Source organism: Crocodylus siamensis, chromosome 5, assembly GCF_052110815.1.
Source record: "Crocodylus siamensis isolate JL-2025a chromosome 5, ASM5211081v1, whole genome shotgun sequence".
NCBI lineage: Eukaryota > Metazoa > Chordata > Crocodylia > Crocodylidae > Crocodylus > Crocodylus siamensis.
In genome coordinates, this window is record NC_143399.1 from 124,528,445 (window position 1) to 124,545,240 (window position 16,796).

The window sequence follows — 16,796 nt, forward strand, 5'->3', positions numbered from 1 at the left end:
AGCACTCACTTGCCTCAAGAGTCACTGCAGTTGCAGAGGTTCTAACTCAACTACACAGTGCACATGTAACTGCTGGAAGGACCTTAGGTTACACAAGTTTGTCAGAGTAAAGGAAGTTTTGTGTTGAGATTCAAAACTACAAAAATCTCAAGACTAATTTCAAAGCAGTAAACATAGAAATCCAGGCACGCCACTAAAATATTGTCATATATATTTAAGTCTCATAGCTGCTTGGGTTTTGGAATAGAGAATTTGTAAACAGGATATATTGATGAGGAAAAAAATATATTTATTCAGCATAATGCATAGACTGTGATGCTTTTTTCTACAGTAAAGGGTTTCACATAGAAATTACAATCTCTGCTCAGCATACCTTAGTTCATGGCAGCAAATTACTCTTTAGATGCACTATGAGAACAAAGATAAGAACATTCAGGCAAACATCTAATTCAGTCTGCAGAGTAAAAGCTGAAGAGAAGAAACACAGACAATACTAAAATGAAATCCAGTTCCTGGGAAATGCAGATTTGTTGCGATTCCTTGCTTTAGTAGAACATTACTTGGACTGAAGAATTAATTTGGGGATGTGCAAAACACAGGGTCTTGAAACCCAAAAAGTTTAGCTGAGCCCAGACTTTCAGAAACTCAGCTGCATGTTGGTCAGTATAGAAATAAACCTTTTAGTGTATTGTTCTAAAATGCAAGGGTGAAAACTCCCAAAACAAACACAGAAGAGAGAGAAGGAAAGAGGGGGAGGAGGGAGGGATTGAATTAAAAAACTTGAAGAAAAAACCTTGGACAAATATCATTCAGTAAACATTTAATAAGCATTCTCTAGTCCAAAGAAAATCAAATGTATATTTCATTTTATAGCACAACTTACTTTAGAAAATGCATTTCAAAGAGTAGATATAAACAATAAAAAAAGTTGGTACCACTGACAGGATGGTTTTTATAATATCACAATGTGCTTCCTATTTCTACCTCTAACGATGTCTATAATTGCATTTGATAAAATGACCAGTTCAAGGTTTTTTTGCACTAAACCTTACATAAAAATATAGCATTTTCTTCAAGTAATCTGATTAAGAATAGACACACTGCATATTTAAAGCTTGCTTTACTCCAAGTAAGAATTTTTTTTAAATGAGTATTTCTTTAGAGCATAAATACTAGAAAATTGTACTTACAACCCCAACCTTATTTTTAAATAATGTGGTCTCTTATTAACAGGACAGCAGACTGAGTACTGGTGCAAATCCTGCACATAATAGAATCAGCTAGCCAGATTTTTCATTCATACTGCATTTGAGAACTTCTGAGAGCTTCTTCATGTTGGTTCCTTTTACACTATTGGGTAAGCAACTAAACTGCAATGATTTATTTCCTCTAAATTCACTGGATTACATGGCCATAGGAAAAACAAGTTATTTTTATATCCAGGGTAAATATATCTGTTTTAAAACCTGATGATACTACTGAATGCCACAATATATCATGAGACAAAAAGAAACCATAAATTATCACTATGCACTATTTTCTCTTTCTTCGTTCTCTAGCTATTGCTTTTTTTCCCCTTCAGAAGTATTATAGGTTCATTCCCCACAGAGACTTCATCTTGCAAAGCATAGCATAGAATAGGCAAACAGAAGCAACACCAAAGCTAACATGCTTCACTGTTATAAAAGTTATAGAAATAGACACATATAACTGACCTGAACCTCTATTCACTGCTTGCTCAAAATTTCCACTGAAGTTGATGACAGTTTTGAGTGTTTGGCTCATACCCAATAATGATAATTGCTACACTATAATTTATCCCACTAAAGCCATATGTTTTCCTTTCCAGATGCTGTATATAACAGTATAGAATTCTTTGGCTCAGGAATCTACATTGTAATGGCACTTCTATAGTACGGGATTTTAATAGTAATTGCAGTTGACTTCTCTAGATTATCTAGTAGCCACTGATAGTACACAACAGAAGATCTGAGACCTGTGGTTAAAGTTTAAGCCTAATAGCTACAGTAACCGATTAGGTCCCATGGATTTTCTTCAGTCACTGAGGTGTATATGGAGACTATGGGAGATTCTTTTATTGTACAATTTTCACAGAGCTGGAGGGCAGGTGTCTCCTTACGATGAGTTTGATACTGCCCTCCTGCAGGAAAACAAGCGGGAGGGATGCAATAGCAAAGAAAACTCTGCATGAGCAATTGTTCCACTGCAAGCAGAGGGATGGTGATTGCCCCCTCAGGGAAAGAAGCAGGGAGCTTCATCCCTGTGCCTGGAAGGTCTTTGAGGTCTACTAGAGAACAAGACCAACCAGATGGGACTGCTGCATGTTCAACGAGTTTCAGGGCCACATGTGGCTTTCCTCTGCTTCCTTATCACTTGGCTTCATTTAATAGTTAATGTTTAAAAATTTCTGCATAACTACAGTTACATCATCTTTATTGAGATAGAGCAGTACCACAAGGATACCTAGGGGCCTACTGGCAATGTACAACTGTTGCAGGATGGGAGCAAATATTTTTGGCATTGGGGAGGTGGGAAGAAGTTAAAAGTAGACTTAATGGTAATGAAGGCTCCCAGACTGGAGGTCTTGGAGAATCAAGTCCCATCTCTATCCACAGGACAGGTACAGCACGGACTACTGTTGGTAAAAAGTAGTACAAATCTACAGCCATCACCAACCCAAAGTTCTCCAAACTGAGTTGGAGGGATCTTTTCTTGGAATAGTGAATTTATATGTTATTAAGCTTTTTGGTGCTTGTGCTGAGCCAGCCACCAAGGGCGCCAAGTGTAAAGGAAGATTTTGCAATGTGTCTGTTATAAAATGAGACATACCATTCATTTAATGTATGCTGCCAAAGAAGCCAAAACTTCTTATTTTGTATTTCCACCAATAGGCCAAAACAAAAAGACATATTTCCTATGCTCAGAGCCAGGTCTCTGTTATCTTGAAGCCATTATATGCAGCTTTATATTGATATTACATTCATGCTACTCTCAAGAATTAATTTGTGTACCTGACACTTCAGAAAAACTAGGCCAAGATTTTCAAAGGTGTTTTCAGGTGCTTCCACTTTGGATGTTCCAACTGAGACACCTTGGGCCTGATTTTCAGAGAGTGACTGTTCAGCATGTTCTAAAACTGAGATCCTCTTTAAGCTGTCTCAAATTGGGTTAAGCAATTAAGGCATTCATAATCATTCATCACGTTTGAAAATCTTGACCCTAATCAGAATTACAGATATAAGTATCATATTTAATGCAGGAAAAGATTGGCATGTCACAGTGCTTACAGAACTTTAAATTTAAATTTTACTTCTCTTTGCAGTGACTTCATGGCAAAAGGGTTGGAGACGCTATGTCTTTATATCAAGTTACTATATTTTACTCTATCTCCTGAGAGTAGACGTATATATCAGGGATGGGGGAAGAGGAAACTTGGTGGATTATCAACCTTTCTTTTGGTGGTGAATTCAGCTGTGTAGAAATAGAGACTGGTTAGCAGAGGAGGAAAGAAGATGGTTATCTTTTGTCAAAACTGTTACATTATGAGAAAACGGTAATGTAATCTCAAAGGGAGGAAGAGTACAGAATATCTTAACAATCAGATAAAACATATCCAGAAACAAAGGTTGCTTTTAAGTGTATGTAAACACTCTTTGATCAATCAACAGAATCCTTATGGAGGGCTGATATTGCAGATTAACATAAATGTACCTTACAACAGTTTGGTAAGTGGTTAGACTTTGTTCACAGAAAGGATGCTAAATCTAGTAGTTGGCCGGAAGATCCAATCAATTTGATGTGAATGGAACTTGTTTGTGCAGTTTTTAAAGGGTTTTTTTTCTGGAGGCTCCATTTGGTACTGAGCAAAATACAGATTGGTACTGCTGCATTGTGAATGCATTTGACATCAGATAGATATATCCTTCTGAGGAAAATCTTCAGAATTTCATGGCTTTTCTTCTTCATCCAGTATACTCTGGGATAAATCTAAAAGGAGAAAGAAAAAGAAAGAAAGATGAAGATATTTAAAAAAATTGGGATATGTTTTGCAACTTTATGTAACCAGTTGTTGATTCTATCACAGTTTAGAAAGGTTTTGGTTGTAGCTAGAGACACTCAAGCATTACATGCATACGAAGTCACTATGCCTAAAGAGTGATAAAATAACAAAGTCAATCACTCAAAAGTTAGGAAATTGCTGAACAAGTCCATTCAAATTTATTCTGGCCCCTTTTATGGTTTTTAGTTTACACGATCAAGTACTACTTTTTTTCCAAGGGGGAAAAAATAACAAAATACATATGCAAGTGGGCATAATTTGTTCCCATTCAGATTTAGCTGCCTTTTAAACATAGCTTGCACTAAAATAATTAGCTGCAATGCAATAAAGAATCAAGCCTTTCATGTTTATTAATAAAGACTGTTGTTGAATATGCAAGGTGACACTTTTGGCAAGACAGAAATAGGAAACCAGTATCAGAGCATTTTTCTTTATTCAGCCATATTAAAAAGCCAACTGTGCAACAGTAAGTCAGTCTTGGAGCTGATAGAAATGCAGATATGAAGGAAGCAAGAAATCTGGAACAAAGTGGTAAACAGTTATTTCAGTTAACTTTAATATTGAGAAAGAGAATACTGAATGGTCAAAATATAGCCTTGTCCAAACACCAGCGTGAACATTTGAATTAAACTTGGTTCAGTTAAACCAGCACAAGCCCCTTTGTTCATTGTTATTTCAGGTTAAAAGTGACTGATTGTGCTTTTATTCAAAACTACGCCAAGCTGACATGAGGTAAACCAAAATAAGCCTAAATTAAACTACAATAATAACATAAAGATAAGTGGTAAGTTCTCATACGGCGTTTTTCAGCAGTAGTTTTTCGGAGCACTTTACAAAGGAAGTCAGTATCATTACCTCCTTTTTACATGGGAGGAGACTGAGGCACACATGAGGCACAGTGATTTCACTTAAGGTATCTAGTAAGTAAGCAAAGCAAATGACAAAGTCTGTGGGTTTTCTGAGTCCCTGTTCAATCACTCCGTCTACTAGGCCATGATGTCTCAATAAGCATGTCCTTACAGCTAGTTTAACTAAAACTAAGATCCCTCACCTTCAGTTACATGGCCATAATTCACCCTGCCCATATGCTTGTAGATTTTCCTAATGGTCAGTGGCTTTGGCTCTTGGGCATTTCAGCATGTGCCTGCATCTGATAGTAGGAAGATGAACAAACTACTTAGAGCCTTAAGACTGGAGTTGTAAAATGCCAGAAAGGCTAATAGTGAGCAACAGCTCAATGATAAGAGCCTAGTGATACAAAAGACCAAAAGCAGTGGATTCTCAGCAAGATCTTCTATTCCCCAAGGGGCTCTGAGGCTCCCCCTTGTCGAAGTGTCTATTTTTTTTAAAAGGACGATTAAAATTACCATGTTGAGAACCAATTTAGGTTTACAAAGGTCAGCTCTGGCACGGCAGCTCCTTTGTTCAAAACTCTTAGCACACAGCACATGCTGGGGTGCCGGAGGGATCGGCATTTGGTTCCATCTCATTTAATATCTTAATTAATGATCCAAAAGGAGTGAGCGGTATGTGCAGATTACAATGAACTGAGATGAACTCCAAAGACCTAAAAGGAGCAAGAAATACTGCCTACAGAGATTAGTAAAATGGAGAGGAAACAGTAAGATTCAACTTAAAATACCTTGGGGGAACACCAGTTTGAAACAGTGAGAGAAAGAGAGTCAGAAGCCACCATAAGACTGAGAGAATCTCAGAGGGCGCAAGTTTGCAATGTGATATTAGGCCAATGTAATTTAGATCGCCAGAGGTCATTCATAGGACAAGGATACTTTAAAAGTCTTTTTATTTTAAAAAGCATGAAAATCAGCCTCTTTTAACTTGTCTCCCAAACTTGGGACCTTTGAAATTCATTACTTACTTTGGAAAATTTAGGCCTGAAGATTTATCAAGATATGGGGCATATCTACATTGGCAAGGAGATGAACCAAAAAGTGTAACTCATTTGTTTCTTTTGTACTTTGAATGAATATATGTTTTATTTCTGAGTTAAAATTTTTTTTAAAAAGTCATTTGAGACCAAGTAATGTCCCAGAGCTTTAACCTTTTGAAATGTATTTCCATGATATTGATTATTTCCTGTTAACCTCCACATTATTATTCCTAAAAACTGCAGTGACAAACTACAAAGTCTTAATGATAAATAACTTAAATTCATGAAACTTAGTAGGTCATTTAAGATTTACTGACTAGTTTTTCATTTTTGCAGAATAAAATTAATTTAGCAGTCACAATTAATCTTGCTCTCCTATAACTTTCTGATACAGTAAGATGCACAAATATAAAAAGTTAAGAAAAGGGGCTACAAGAATGGAAGTACCCTAGCATGAATAAGTTAGGGTGAGGTGTATTTATGTAGTAGGTGTGAATTGAAATTACTTCAATTGGGTAAAGTTAAAATGGCTGGAGAAGTGGAGATCTGTCCTGCAACATCCAGTCCTCTGAGTTGTGACCTGCATTTTTCCAATGTGCAGCATTCATTAATCATCTGTAGAACAATACAAATTTCACAATGACCAAATTGGCAGATGATAAATCATGGTAGGCTGGATAATTAATATCAGGGAGCAGCATGCTCTGGCAAGCTTGTACAGACAGAGAGAAATACATGGCATCAGATTAAAAATTCTGTATCAGAGGTTCTCCAGCTTGACTCATGAGAGTTTCTTCCCAGATCAATTCTTCTTCCACCCTCTTCACCCCCCACTGTAAGCCTCTCAAAATATTTCATTCTACAGACAACCACATGATCTTTGTAGATCACTAACGCTACACTCTGCAAACTGTAAGAACAGATGACGGTATATTAGTGCACTTCTTGAGATATAATGATGTAGCTATGAACTGGGAATGAACCTCTTAGAACATGATAATGAAATTCACCTTTGTACAGTGGGCTGCCACAAATATATGTACCACCTAAATCCTCAAAATAGTGTATAAACGTAAGAAAGTTTCAAACAGAGCATTGACATTGCGGGCAGGGGGAGAGTTCATTTGTGTTCTATGATGATGACTAAAACTGCAGTTATCTGAGTCACCAAGACAATATCATAAAAATAAATGGCAACCTCAGTAGTTTAATGACTGTCCTTAAACCCATATTTTTTGTATTTGTCTTCTAGAAACTGTCATCCCAGTGTTCTGAGTATTCTGTAGACATTTCCTTTATCCAAAGAACATAGTATACTGCAGTCCTAATTTGTTATCAAAGGAAACATTTTAAAGTGGTCACTGAATGTAAAGATACAATTTTTAGTCACAGTAAGTCTATATTTAGAATATACTTTTGAGCCTCTTGTTCTAAAAAATGAGCTTGAACAATGAACGGAACTTCAAAGAAGGGCAATTAAAATGGCATAAGTGCTAAAAGACATCCGAAAACTACTTGATGGGATTACCATTTGAATAGCTGGTGGAGAAAAAGCCATTTAAAGGGATATGTAATGTTTGAGTGGTATTGCAGAAGGAGAGGAAAGGATTATTTTCTAGAGTCATAAATTGGTCAAACAAGGCATAGTGGAATAAAACTAAAAATGGAAAAAAATCAAATTAAACATGAGAAAACATTTAAATCCTGACAATTAGGCAATGGAATAAACTGACTAGTGAAGTAGCTGAGTCACCTACACTAGAGGTTTTCAAACACAGGTTAGATGAAAATCCAGTGGGATTAGTAAAGAAGAAGATGCAGAGCAATTGGGCTCGATGATCTAAGGGGGTCTTCTCATATCATTTGCACTGCTATGAATCATCTGAAACAGAACATTTTGACTTCTATGAATTACTGGCTGAGTTTCCTGGATGTTGCTGTATATTCGTGTAGTCTTAAACGCACATAAATATTAGTCAAGGCTGGCTTTGAAGTGCTTAATCTACAGTACTTAAAACTCCCCAACCTCTGCTTCAAACAGTGACTCAGAAATGAGACAGTTAGAGCAGTAGAACAAAAAGTTATTTTGGTTTTAGATTAAGTTATAGAAGGGAGGCACCACTTTCTCTATCTCTTCCCACCTAAAAGAAAGGGGGAAAAAAATGAAACGGTGTAATGAACTGACAGTTAATAATGTTATTTCTATAGCAGACATAAAACAGCCTCAGAATAAATTACAGTTAAAAAGTCACTGTTTTCATAAAATATTGGAGGCAAAAATAAATGTTCCAGATGACCAAATTTAATAGCTATTTTGGCTTCTTTGTTAGCAGGATAAGACAAACAGACTTTTTCCCAGCACCTTTAAACTACATTTTCGATAATCATGAAAATTTCCTTCTAAGAACTCCATCCATCCATTGTTCATGATTGTCATTATCACTATAAAGCTGTTTAAGGAAATAAATGTAGCTTCCTTTTCCTCAGCATATAATCTTTCTCCCATGGACACATGCCAAAATGGTGCTTCACAAAGTCCAAGAAAATAACAATAGCTTGTTAATCCCAAATAAACTGTGATTGAGTAGTCTGAAGTGCTTTGTAGTTTGAAGTGCAATATGAACTGGTTACTTCTAGCATTACTATGGAGCTGGATCAGGGCGATTCATAGCAACAAGCTATTTACAAAATCTTTTGTATACTATGTACATGAGAGAAACCGCTACAAAAATAGGATTCAGATATCATATCATGTGACAGGATTAATTGAGACTGAATACCTTCATGTTTTAATGGAAACATTAAGTGGGAAGGGTGGAAAGACATTTCTGAAAGAACTGTACAACTCAAAGTGCTTATTTTACATTTGACTTGGGAGGTGGCATGCGTGGGAGAATGGGATTTACTCACCAGATTTCTCTTTTTTGGGGGGGGAAATTGATCACTCATAATCTGGATAATGGGATTAAGTTATTTTCACTTTTCAGTTACTGGTTCAGATGGAGCTCATATTAGCTGGGGATGGTAGTCATGACTAGCCTGCATAAAGTTATTTACTATTCTCAGTTCAATTCATGAAGGACTGGAGTTTATACTACTATAAACCCCATTACAGCTGGTTCCAGTTTGGCACTTTCAGAAGAAGTACAAAAAATGAATGGCAAAGAGAATAGTTGACTGTCATTCTCTTAAAGGTGATGTAAGTGTATGCCCCAGTGATGTGGGAAAACCCTACATTGCTTCTGATTGTAATACACCTAGTCTATGAATAGAGAACTACAATTACAAGCATTTTAAATTCAGCAGTTTAGCATCCTTCCTTTTTCTTCTGCTACTTACCCTATATATGAAGAACATCAAGGGATGTAAAAACATTCAGCTAATCTCAAGATGTCATAATTGTGCATCAAAACAGGGATTGCTTCACATGACAAAGAATTTTTAGAGATCTGGCATGGTACTCTCACTGGCTCTTACTATGCACCCAAAGTTATGATCCAGTGTGGAGAATGTGATGACGATAATCAGCTAGCCCTAAAATACCATATTTATTCAAGTACAAGATGACCCTGAATACAAGATGAACACCAATAGTTAGATTCTATATACAGAAAATGTATAAATTTGGTATAATTTTCCATGTGAAGAATCTAATGATCAGTGTGTTGTCTTGAATTCATTGCCCTTCCACTACTACAGCATGGAAAATAGTGGCGGCGGGGAGGTCAGGTGGTCGCTTTGCCCTGTGTTCTACAATCCTCTTTCTGTTGCAGCCTTCCTACCTTGTCCTAGTGTCATACTCTGCTAAGGCTCTGTTCCCTCCCCAGACACAATGTGGAAGTGAGCTGCATATGACAGTAAGAAAGGGAAAGGGACAGACAAGAGGGCAGAAACTGCAGAGGGGAATAGGAGACCACTGTGGATCTGACTCCGGCCCCAACCCTCACTGCTGCAAATTTCAGCACAGGTACTCCAGAAACACTTGCTGGTATGTAAATATAAAATGGGGAGCTTCCCCCCACCCCATGCTGATTGGGAGAAAAATCTCATCTTATATTCAAGTGAAAGTGGTAAATATGTTAGCTTGGCATTATGAATATGTCTATATTTGAATTAATACAACCGAGTTCCAAAATGATTATTTACAACACAACATTTTGATGGTATAAATAAAATTAGTTTGTAGGAAGAACATGAGCTCTTCCTTTAAGGTCAAATCCCACAGTATAAATATAAATTAAATTCCTACTGAAAGTGTACAGAACTGTCAAAGAACTGTCTCTGAGAAACAAACCTCTTTTTGACATCTAATTCCTTTTTCCCTTTCCCTTTTTGACAAATTCAAGTTTTTTTGGAGGTTTACAACAAGAAAGGACACGGGGCAGTACTGTGGCCACCTCACAAAATTTATATCAACCTACTTTTCTCAGTTTGATTCTGGGTGAGGTGAGAAAAAAGATTCCGAATATCCACACAGTGATGGATTTGTATCCTCAACTTTATTTTTATCAATGCTTCATCCTCCTCACACATGATGATATGCATGGAGTTAACCTTCTTGCCATATACAGTGCAGGTATCCACCAGGTGGTCACTCCAGATCTTCCCCCATTGCACAGCACAATTAAATTGGTCCATACCAGATGGTTGTCTGCACTGGTGGACAAGGGGTAGGATACACATCAGATTTAACAAAAATAGCTTAAACTGTCTTCTGCAAAGAAACTTCTTATATCATCCCAAATTCCCTGGGAGTAAGTAATAAATACCCTTATTCCATCCTTCCTGACTAATTTCATTTATAAATCAATATACCTCCTGCAAATTTATTCTTGTACTGGGTGAGATAACCTGCAAAGGAAACTCATCTTGCAGCAGGAGTTTTCTCTCTCCATCACTAAACTTCGGCCTAGTGAAAATTTCTTAAAAGTTTTCTTGGAGTTCATCCTACCACCTTCTCTCATTGGATATATCCATTTTCAGAAACATAAATCCCTGATTTGAAGCCTCTAGAAGACAGGAAGATTGTAGCTGAAATATCAAGTGACCTAGTGACCTCATGTTCCTGTTGTAAACCACGCTACTCCTGTACCCTGCTCCTATTATACCACAAAATGACAAACTAAACTACAAAATGAACTACATTAAAGCAATCGTAAAACACAAGGGCATACATTCTGATTTAAGGATGAAAGTCTAGCTATAAAATCAATTTGTTGTGCCCAGGTTTTTCTAATATACATAATATATTTAACAATATTTGATCTGAAACCATCCTGCAACAACAAGATAAAGAAAACACAACCTTCATTTATCTAGATACCTATTACTATTTATAAGAACAGTGCGTTGTACTATCATAACACAATAGACACCTCTATTGGTTCGAACTGCATTGTTTAAAATGCAACTAACAATACACTGAGAGGTAAAATGAACAGCAGTTGGATCATAAGTAAATCCCTCAACTCTACCTATGGATCTCCTTGAAGTGATACAGGCTTCTTCAAACAACCTAGATTTCGAAGGGCATGGGTCCTTAGGAAGAACTACCAGATGTGAAGGGACAATTAGTCTAGCATAAATGGCTCTAAAATATTAAATAAATAGCAGAGACAGAAGGAATCTCTCATGGAGCACAGTACTAAGCCAAATAGGACTCTACAGCAAAAATGACAATACTTTAAACTCCACTTAGAAACCCAGAGGTAGTCAGTGCCAATGGTGAAGCAATGGTGGCACATGCTTACAGCAATACATTTTGCTTTAAAAATGTGGACCTCCACATTTTTCTCTAGCTTTATCTTTTTATATGCAGCTGCATCTTGAGTGGGCTTACATGAAGTATGCTGTGGCCTATGCAAGCTTATGTCTCTCTGCAACCAGTCAGTCTCAAAGGTGCCACCTTGGTCTGCCTTCAAGATGATAAAGAAAAGGATTAAACAATAGAGGCAAGCAGTATTTGGTCTCTGCAGCAGATAAACATATCAAAGTGCTTCCCAAAAGAAAACAGATTTTCAAATAAATTGAAATTTTGGATGAAAATGTTTCACTTTTTGAAAACATCTGAGTTAAAAATTCAAGTGTCAAAAGTCAAGACATTTCTAGTTCTCTAGACGTTGGGTCTTCCAAGGAAAAACTGAAAATGATTAAGTTGATCAAAACAAAAAAGAATGATGTTTTTAACAAATTTATTCACAAAAAAATTTATGGCCCAATCAATAAATTCACGTTTCATCAGGAACAGATAATTCTTGTCACGTAATGAACTCCTAAAACAATGAACACTATGATGTAGCGTTGGAATGGCTTGCTCCCTACACTGACATTATGGTACATTGATATTATCTGGAGAACAGTGTGGAGCTAATACTTTAATTGTGTAAGAGCTGTAAATTAATTCAGAGGTTATGTAATGGACATGGGATAAACCTAAATGCCAAATAATTATGACAATATGAATGTCAATATCATAATTCCTTCTTCATGATATCTGTATTTTTCACATCTCTGACAAGCCTTATCAGAAATGTTAACTAACTAATAAACAGTCATCAGATTCTATAGGAACAAGAACCACATATGCCTATATTAAATAGTAAAGCCTAAAACGCTATACTATATTACTTCAATAACTCCTGTCTACAGTTGTTTTTTTTCTTGTTGTATGTCTTCACCAAAAATGGAGTGACACTGGTCGTATGACAATTTACAACTCTTTTGTCCTCCCAGACAAGTTATTCCTGTGACAGATAGGCAAAACTGCAGGGGTACATTACCTTTAGGGCAAGATTTTCCAAAATTTTCATATGAATGGCAGTGAAATGAATTCTAGGGTCAGCCACCCTGTGTCTGCCTGCAGGAAGGAGTCAAGACCCTTTAAAGATATATGAATTACAGCAGCTTTCCATTTATGTTGACTGACTGCAGCTTAGAAGTGACACGACATGCAGGATCTCCTTGTTTAAATCAAGAATTCCTCGTAATCCATTTAAATCTCTCTTGGTTAGAGCTGAAAAGCATTTTTCAACTTAGACACCTTTACTGAAAATGCATATTTGGATTGACTGAGACATTTCTCAAATGTACCAAATCGTTAAATGAAAAGAAACCAACCCTGCGGCCGATTCATTTTTCAGCTCATTTCAACTTAATTAGAAAAGTGAAAACGAAAGTAAAAATTTTCATTTTTGTGTTCAACAATGTTCAGTTTTACTTATCACTGGAAAAGTAAATAAAAAGCCATTATCTCAAAATTATTTTTTTTTTGATTTTTCAGTGCTGCCAGTGGTTTGAAAATAATTTATTCTCACAGCACTGCTCTTAACAAATGTGTTCTGAGACCCAAATGGTGTTCTTATAATATAGGTATCCTATTTATATGAATGATATAAAGTCAGAAAGAAACTCTCAGAGTTAATTTAAGCATTTAAGTTACAACAGGCCCTGCAAATTAGGACCAGGCCCCATAAAGGTGTAATCAACACTACTTCACCTAATGCCAACTAGGCAAAATATAGAAAAAGAGCAATTTGGGATTAGAGTAAGTAACCTGCCCCCTCATCCCCACCTGTCCCCCCCATAAAAATCCTGATAAATAATGATCATACATATGTAGGATCCCAACTTGCCTTCCTTGCAAATCTTAAATTGTCATAGCCACAAAACAGGTCAAAGCATGTCTGGGGTTTATTCACAGAGACATCATCTCCTCATTCATCGATTGTAAGGCTGGAAGGGACCTCGGAAGATCATTGGGTCTAACCTGGTGCATCAAGCAGGAGCGATACCTGGGGGTCAGGTGACCCCAGCAAGGTGACCTTCCAGTCTCCTCTTGACAATTTCCAAGGTAGGTGATTGCACCACCTCTAGAGGGAGCTTATTCCACAGTCTGGACACCCTGACTGTGAAGTGTTTCCTAATGTTGAGCCTGAATTGATCTTCCAAGAGTTTGTGGCCATTACTCCTGGTTTTCCCCTCGGGTGCCCTGGTGAGCAGTTGCTCAGCAAGCCCTTGATGTACTCCCCTAGCGTAGTGGTAAGCTGCTACCAGGTCCCCTCTCAGCCTTCTTTTCCTCAGGCTGAAGAGTCCCACATCCCTCAGGCTTTCCTCATATGGTTTGCCTTTTAAGATTCTGATCATATGGGTGGCTCTTCTTTGGACTCTCTCAACCTTGTCCATGTCCTTGTTAAAGTGTGGTGCCAAGAACTGGACACAGTACTCCAGCAGTGGTCTCACCAGTGCTGAGTAGAGTGGAAGAATCACCTCCTTGGCTTTGCTGGAGATGCATTGATTGATGCATGCCGGAGTATTATTTGACCTACTGGTTACAGAATTGCACTGCCGGCTCATATTCATACTGTGGTCTATTATGACTCCCAGGTCCCTTTCATTCGTGGTGCTGGTCAGTTTGGTGCCGCCAAGCCTGTAGGTGTGTTGGGGGTCACCTGTCCTGAGGTGGAGCAATTTACATTTCTCAACGTTGAACTTCATCAGGTTCTGATCTGCCCAGCATACCAGCCTTTCCAGGTCTGCCTATATCTGTAGCCTATCTTCAAGCATGACCACGCTCCCCCATAGCTTGGTGTCATCCGTGAACTTGGCCAGTGAGCTCTTCACCCCCTTCAGTACAGACTTAACACATCTGCTCTACAGCCTTATTGAGATGGTACATAGACGCTCTAGACAAGTCTGAAGCAGAAAGATGTCACCAAACTGAAGAAAATTCAGAAAGCAGTGACATGTAAGCATTTGACTGACTGATTTTTTTTTTAGGAAAGATTAAAGATGTAAGCAACAGAAATGAAGTAATTGAAAAGAGAAGTGGGGCCCTAAGTATTATTTGATGTTATGCAAAGGGATAAAACTAGGAGCAATGAGATGAACTCAAAGAAAGGAATATTTAAGATACTTAATGTGATACCTTCTGCTAAAGGAAGCTGAGAAAGCTACATGGCTTAGAAAATTAGTATTTCCTTCCTAATGGACTGTGACAATTGCTGAGAAACAAGTGCTGCCCATTCATGTTTGTTCAGTAGATGCCAAAGCCCAGTGATTAGGCAGTGTGAATGGCTTAGAATGGTCCTGAATGGTGCTGAGAGGCACTTTTAGGACAATCCATATTACTTAGTTGCCAGGCTTTGGTGCATTACAGCAGGACTGAATGGGCACTGTTTGCTTCTCAGCAGCAGTTGCATGCTAGTTGTGGAGGCAGTTTGGACATGGCCTAAAAATTAGACCAGTGGTGCTCAACTTTTTTGAACTGTGGGCTGGTTCAGTCCATGGGTTGGATCAGGCCCAAAACGCTAGGATCAGGCCCTGCATTGTCTTCTTGGTCCTGCATTCCTGGATTGGGCCCCATTCCACCTATGCCTGGCCCAGGTGTGCCTGGATTGGCTCTGCCCTGCCCTGTGCACATGTATCAGGCCCTGCACATTAGGATCAGGCCCCATAAAGCCAAACTAGCATGCAGAGCCATGCTACCTGGCCTGCAGGGCTCCCCACTGGTAGAAATTTGGCAGCAGGGTAACAGTACGGCTCCTGCACTATCAAATTTTTGGACTCGTGGACTAGGGACAGAACTTGTTTAAGTGATCAGAAATTGGTTTAAACCTGTAACAGAACAGAAGCTCAGTACACGTAAACCAGTTTCAAAATAGCTGAAACTGGTTTAAGATAAACCTGGTTGAATGTAGTATCAGATTTAACTGATTTGGGTCAAACTAGTTTATGAAACTTCTGTCCCAGACCCCTTCCTGATTTAAGTTAAATCAGTCCCACAGCACCCCAGAATGCTTTCCAGCCCTGTGCTGGGCTGTGCTGTCTGCTCCAGCAGGGAAGGGTTGGGAGGGGTTTTGTGCGGGAAGGCAGAGACTGTCCCCCCAGGCAAACCCAGGCTGGGTCTGGGGCCATGGAGGGGTGTTAAACCCACATTCCCCTGTGTACAGAACTGGCCTACTGCTAAACTTACTGAAACATACTGCTGGCTACGACTGTGGACTATAAATCCTAGAGGCACCTAGAAACAGGAAAAGGAAGTGATGAGCAACCCTGGAGAGTCCTGGTGCTTTAATTCTGGACTGCAAATCCCAGAGACCTTGAGGGCAGCAGGAAGAGGAAGCAAACTCACAGTCCATGCTGGCTACAGGCAAGCTCTAGTGCCCCTCTAGCTTCTGGCCAGACCTGCTGTAGGTATGTGGCTGTATTTCCTGAACCAAAAGTAAATGTGTATCCAGTTGTTTCTCAGTTTAATCTCTGCAGTTTAGACTAAACTGCAACGGCTGAATTGATTCAGCCTCAGGCTTTTTGACTGTCTGTACTTAGCCAGGGATATCTTTGTAGGCCAGATGACATGGCTCTGGAGGCCAACCAAAGCAGCCCTGAATTAGACAGACAAAGAACCCCAATGCAGAGAAGAGTATTGCAAGTGTTGGGGAGATGACCAAACTAATATAACAGGAGATTTTGACTCCTGACTTCTATTAATACAACCAATGTGAGGTGTTACAAATTCCTAAATGTTTTGTAATCTTCACAAGAACATCAACTTTTGCTTACTAGCAGTTTCAGTGAGTGAACACTCTTTGATGTGCTGCTGTTTTAACAATGGAACATTATAGTGCAAATGCTAAAATTATATTCAAGATTTCCATGGATTCCTTTGGAAATAACATACAATGAGGTTTTACCATTTGATGTAATTTTTCCTTTGGAGTCTTGGGGGAAATATGGGGTGGGAAAGGAAGGTAGGTCTGAGGAAAAATGAGTTTGAAAAAACAACAAAGGGAAAATAATACTTGTGTGTAATATTTTCCAATCTTGAAT

The 16,796-nt window shown here is 38.3% G+C and overlaps 1 protein-coding gene across 5 annotated transcripts in view; it reads right to left on the bottom strand.

Moving 5' to 3' along the window:
• Window positions 1-272: 272 nt before the first annotated feature.
• Window positions 273-16,796, bottom strand: part of BBS9 (Bardet-Biedl syndrome 9) — a 482,129-nt gene continuing 465,605 nt past the window's right edge. For all 5 annotated transcript variants that reach the window (XM_090050217.1, XM_090050216.1, XM_090050215.1 and 2 more), the window contains one exon: window positions 273-4,008. Coding sequence is in view for 2 of the 5 variants with exons in the window: in XM_090050221.1 (XP_089906347.1) it covers window positions 3,968-4,008 (41 nt within the window). In the remaining 3 variants the exon portion in view is untranslated. The remainder of the gene's footprint in view (window positions 4,009-16,796) is intronic.